Here is a 5,495-nt window from a genome sequence, read left to right as displayed (position 1 = left end):
CTCCAAGTGGAAGATAAAGATTCTCCCAACACTCCAGCGTGGAGAGCAAAATACAGAATAGTAAAGGGCAATGAGAAGGAGCAGTTCACCATTAAGACAGATCCAGCCACAAATGAAGGCATTCTGAGTGTTATCAAGGTGAGGAGATAACAGCAATAGATAAGCTGGGCATGACAATGTGTCAAGTGGCCTGTCTTATTGTGAAAATCAGAGTCAGCTGACTTGGTAAACTCATCTCACCTGTGCTCCAGGTAACAGAGGTGACTGCCAAAACAAAGGTCATAACTGCTAATTTAACTGTTTTTGTCTTGGGTTTTCAGCCTCTCAGCTATGAAGGTGACTCTGAGATGAGACTTGTCATTTCTGTAGCAAATGAAGAACCTTTCTTCTGGTGTAAAAATGGCATTGTGATGATCTCTAATCTGGAAACCACAAACACAGCTGTGAACATCAAGGTCTTACAGTCACAACGTGCCCCAAGGTTTCATCCTCCTATCCTTATTGTCCAAAAGGAAGATTCAATGAAGCCTGGGAGGGTATTTAGAAAGTACCCTGCCACATATCCAGATGATGTGCCAAATAAGATAAAGTAAGTGGAGATGTTCCAACTCTCAGAATAAGAATAGGAATATATATTTATATATTATATAGCTATTATATAATAGCTTAGGAATGTAAAGAGGTTTGCAAGTGTAGTTTGGTACCCAAAATCCATTTAAAATAATAATTTGTAATTTTTCCCTTTCTTTTTCAGATATGAACTAGCCCATGACCCAGATGGTTGGCTGAATGTGGATGAGAACTCTGGTGTTCTTACTGTGGCAAAAGAATTTGATCAAGAATCCCCTTTTTTGAACAACAGCCTGTACACCATTATTGTTCATGCTACTGATCGTGGTAAGCAGCCAGTCAGAGAATATTCAAGCAGTGTTTGGACTGTGAGATGAGGTGCATGTTGAACATAAAAAGATAGCAAGACTAAGGATCTAAGTGGTTAATGGATAATAAAACACCCTAATGTTCATACCTTGTGCTATGTGTGACTGGTAGGATAAACCAGGTAGATCCTGCCAATGGACTGGCACTTGCCAATACCCTGTTGTGTTTTTCTGTTTCTTTTGCTCCTACCCAGGCGTTCCACCACAGACTGGCACTGGAACCATCCTGCTTTACTTGTCTGACATTAATGATCATATGCCATCATTGGTGGCTGCTTCTTTAGACATGTGTGACAAACAAGAAGGGACACCTCTCGTTATAGAAGCCAAGCCTGCTCTGGCCCATTCACGTTTGGGGCCATTTACATTTGAGCTGGCTGAGGACTCTGAAGATGTGAAGCGTAACTGGACATTAGGAAGGAACTTTGGTGAGTTCTTCCTTTTGTGTTCTTCCTGAGTTTATTGTCAGTTGTGGGCCCTCTGGTTATTTCACTGTCTCTTACCTTTATGGTTTGTTACTGATGAGTCTCAGTGAGACTGAAATGATGGGAAAGAACAGCCTTCAAAATATGAAGTTATGGCAGTTTGTAAAAAGTGACATTGCTCCTCATCTCTGCGGAGGGCAGGACCAGCAGCAATGTGGTCAGGCTGCAGAAAGGGGGATAATGCAGCTGAGGAACCACTTCTTCATTTGATTAAGTGCCTAAGGAATTCCAGAGGTTATCAGGGAGCTGTGCCAGTGTGCAGTCAGGCTGGGACAGATCTCTGTCCAGAAGGCTCAGAGAGGTGATGAAGTGGGATGTAATTTAATCCTATTTGCTATGGTGCATTAAGGCTGGAAAAAGTATTTGAAACTGGGGTGCAAATGAGCTTCCTTTATCAACACAAGGGACTGTAGAATATTAGACTTCTTTCTGTGAGTCTTGAAATGATTCACTTGTGTTTTTAGGGCAGTCAGTTGAACTTCTGATGTTAAGAAGCCTCCCACAAGGCAGCTACTTGGTGCCCATCATTATTCAGGACAGGCAAGGATTTTCGACAAGGCAGAACCAAAACATCAAGCTCTGCTTTTGCCCAGATGGACACACATGTAAACATTCACCAGTTCTACAAGCAGCAGTGGGACTTGGAAGCGGTGCCATTGCGATAATACTGATGGCTTTGTTATTACTACTGGGTAAGCAAACTCCTAAGTTGGACATGCAGGTTCTCTGGCATCTGCCCACTGGGTCTCACTGCAATTGCAGCTGATGAGCTCAAATCTATTAAAATCATGATTGTTTTCCATCTAGATGATGACTGGAAAATGTAAATTGTCATTAAGCTAAACTCTAGTAGAACATAGCAAATATTTTTATTTGCATTGAATACAACCAAATACTTGACTTTTTTTGACATTTACTGTGTCCTGGCAATCTGAAAGTAATGAAATTCTCCCATAGGGTTACCCTTGTTCTGGAGCTGGTTCCTCTGTACCAGCTCATGTTGGTTAATGTTGGAGAGAAGAACTGCTGATTCCTTATCTGAAGAAAAATCAATACATTATCTGAGCACTGTTTCTCTGGTTACCTGTGCATGATCTGTCCTGTCTGCCTGCTCAGTCTCACCACTCCAACCAAGAATTCCATCTGTACAGCTGCACTGCTGGGGTTTCCCAAGAGAGCTCCTTTGGAATTGGGCTGGGAACCTCTCCCACCACTGTATTGAGCCAAACACATCTATTCCCAGTGCCAATTTCTCCTTTCCCTTTCTCCTCTACAGTCTCCAGCATTGTGCTTTGCCAGTGTTACAGGTCAGGGACTAAAAGCAAAGCCATTACTCCACCCCAGGAAGGTGAACAGACTTTAATCAACTACAATGAAGAGAGCAGAAGCTCTTTTTCTGAGGTGAGTGTAACAGAATATATCGACACTACCCCACCAGTGAAGTGTAGCTGAATGTGCTACTAATCATCTCTTTAGTTATGTTTCCTCTGGTTTTGGTATTGAGCAAAATAAAGCTTTTTTTGGCACTAAGCCTGTCTGGGGAGCTGTGCTCTGCATGGGCTGGATAATGCCACTCTGGTGACAGACTGTTACCACTCCTACCCTTCTTCAGTATCAGCAGGACCTTCCCAGGTGCCTCATCCTGCTGGTGAATCCGACAGGTGAGGAAGCATAGCACCTCTTGTCACTCTACTACACACACATCCTGGTGTGTGCAACAAGGAAGCAAATGAAAATGGAAAATGGAATAATCTGCAGAGGTGTGATCCTTCACACTTGGTTCAGTTCCTTATTAACACCATCCCTCTCCCTGTGTGCAGGCTGGGCTGGCTATTACACATGGTGCTACTCTACCACCTGTGTCTGTGGAAGCTGGAAAAGAAGTGATTGCTGAGGTAACTGCCTGGTTCTTGATGAAAATGTACTTTTCTATACCAAGGGAAGTGGTAGCCCAAGAATTAGGTCTGGTATTAATAGTAGTGGGAAGAATAATGCAATATCATTCAATTAGAAAATAACTATCACTTGTTGGAGTAACTGGAGAAGGCAGAATAAAAGAAATGGATGTATCAGAGAGAAAGATAGTTGGAGCTATTTGTGAGTGAAAGAAATGTCAGAAGGTGACTTTATGCTGGTCAAACCTGAGATGCTGTGCTTGTCTTCCAGAATGGCCATTTCACTGGTTATGGGTCATCCCAAGAAAGACACCTGGATTGCTTCATGGAGATAGTGGACAAAACACTGGCTCAGGTAAGAAATGAGTGCAACTCCTCATCTCAGAAGCACTGCAATTGAAAGCAAGGGATATATTTTATGGGAAAACATTCAAGACTTTGTTGAAAATACCTTTTTTCTTAGACTGAATTGCCCTTCAGGTGAGAGAAGTGGGGCTAAAATGCTTTCTGTGCCTAAGCAGGGTTAAAGTCTTGTCACCTGCTCTTACACTTCTGTGCTGTCAGGGAAATTCTAATTCCTCTGGCCATGCCCTATCTGATCTCTGCATGTTTACAGTCCTGTCCTTTGGCCTCCTTGGCCAGACTGCAGGCCCTACCAGCCAGGGTCACTTGCCAACTCTGGTCCAGGAGAGAACAAACTCCCTTTTGTGCCTCATTTGTACCCTGGGGAAAGTTCAGGCTCTGGAGCTTGTGCAGCTGGAAGTTTCTGTAGAACTTTTCCTTGTCAGACAAAGACTCATATCCTTCCCTGTAAATTCCTGCCTAATTTGCATGCCAAAATTTCCTTTAATTTTCAAAAGGGCAGAAGGAGCTTTTGTGCTGACTTGCCTTGTTTCTTGCCTTCTCTAGAAAGTGTATTACCAAAGCACGCTGGAAGATTACGGGGACCTCTGTGAACCTTGCAGATTCACTGAGGAAGGGGAACTAGAACCCAATAACTCCCCCTGCTCCATCTCCATTGGCAGTGAGGACTTGCCTGCTGATTTTTTGAACACTCTGGGACCAATGTTTTCTGCTCTGGAAGAAATCTGTCAGAAGTGATCTCCATCATTCAATAATGTCAGAAAGCTGTGACTGTGGTGTTGCAAAGGCTTCTGGCAGGAGCACTGACAGTTTCAGAAAAAAAGGACTATCTGTACTTGGAAGCGTTGCAGTGTTTGCACCATGAGTACCTGGCCTTTCATTCTTCCTGCCTGACCTGTTTGCATGTGGGCAGCCAAGGACCTGGCATGTCTGGAAGGTCCACTCTACTGTGCAGAGGTGATGGAGGGATTGTGGCATATTTGTGCACACTGACACAAATAAAAGATCTGATATTAAGAATCCTCAATTCATTATGCAAAGGAAAAAAAACCCCAGATCTACTAGGCCTGAAATTCCAGGCAGAGTTCCATAGGGAAATAAGTCAGCTTTGAAGAGACAATTCAGTTACCTGCTAGACCAGTGTATGGTCCTTTCTCCAGTAAGTGGTCTCTTTAAATCCAACATTAACTTTATATCCTTTATATATGACACTGAAACATCGAAGAGAAAGTTCACTTCTCCTCTGGGTCCACACACTTGGGACAGGCATGCACCATCCTTCCTTTAAGCATGAAAGAGGCACTTTTGGTGCTTGTGTGCTGTGCTGGCATCTGCTGGCTGTTGGTATCACAACACTGCTGTAAATACCCTAAATGCTGAGAAATTGTTGTCAGACAAGGTTATTCCTTTCAGTGAAGTAACTACCTGCTCTAAATTAGCCACAAGTGCCTCTGAGGGGGAAATTCGTGGGTTCCCTCAAGCACTGTTGATGAAACAGATGAAATGATAAAGAAGGGACAGTATCAAATTTCCCTATTAGGAAAGCACGGATGTTACTTTTACATTTGGAGGTTTGGACATGTCTGCCTGTGTGTGACTGACCTATGCTCAGTTATGGCATGAAGGCTGTGGGTCTTGAGGGAAGAGCAGCTCAGGAGATTGTGTTCTGCCATCAGGTAGGTTATACACGCAGGAAGTGTTACAATTAGTTACAAATCTTCCTCCTGCTCTATTAAAATCCTGTGCTGAAAGAAAAATGTTTTGCCTACGGAAAGCACTAAGTCTGGGAGCTAAGCCACTGTTTTTGTGTTTCA

General features: G+C 43.2%; 1 protein-coding gene across 1 annotated transcript in view; it reads left to right on the top strand.

Annotated features, from left to right (window-relative positions):
* CDH26 (cadherin 26) overlaps positions 1-5,290 on the top strand; it is an 11,301-nt gene extending 6,011 nt beyond the window's left edge. Inside the window, exons 8-16 of the mRNA XM_017735836.1 lie at positions 1-138; positions 321-589; positions 755-897; positions 1,133-1,366; positions 1,888-2,115; positions 2,700-2,824; positions 3,244-3,318; positions 3,590-3,673; positions 4,228-5,290. The exon at positions 1-138 is cut by the window's left edge and continues 36 nt beyond it. Of these exons, the coding sequence (XP_017591325.1) occupies positions 1-138; positions 321-589; positions 755-897; positions 1,133-1,366; positions 1,888-2,115; positions 2,700-2,824; positions 3,244-3,318; positions 3,590-3,673; positions 4,228-4,419 (1,488 nt within the window). The 3' untranslated portion in view covers positions 4,420-5,290. The remainder of the gene's footprint in view (positions 139-320; positions 590-754; positions 898-1,132; positions 1,367-1,887; positions 2,116-2,699; positions 2,825-3,243; positions 3,319-3,589; positions 3,674-4,227) is intronic.
* Positions 5,291-5,495: the final 205 nt, after the last annotated feature.

The sequence above is a fragment of the Corvus brachyrhynchos genome, unplaced genomic scaffold, assembly GCF_000691975.1.
Source record: "Corvus brachyrhynchos isolate BGI_N302 unplaced genomic scaffold, ASM69197v1 scaffold10, whole genome shotgun sequence".
Lineage (NCBI taxonomy): Eukaryota > Metazoa > Chordata > Aves > Passeriformes > Corvidae > Corvus > Corvus brachyrhynchos.
This window is presented reverse-complemented; position numbering and strand designations above follow the sequence as displayed.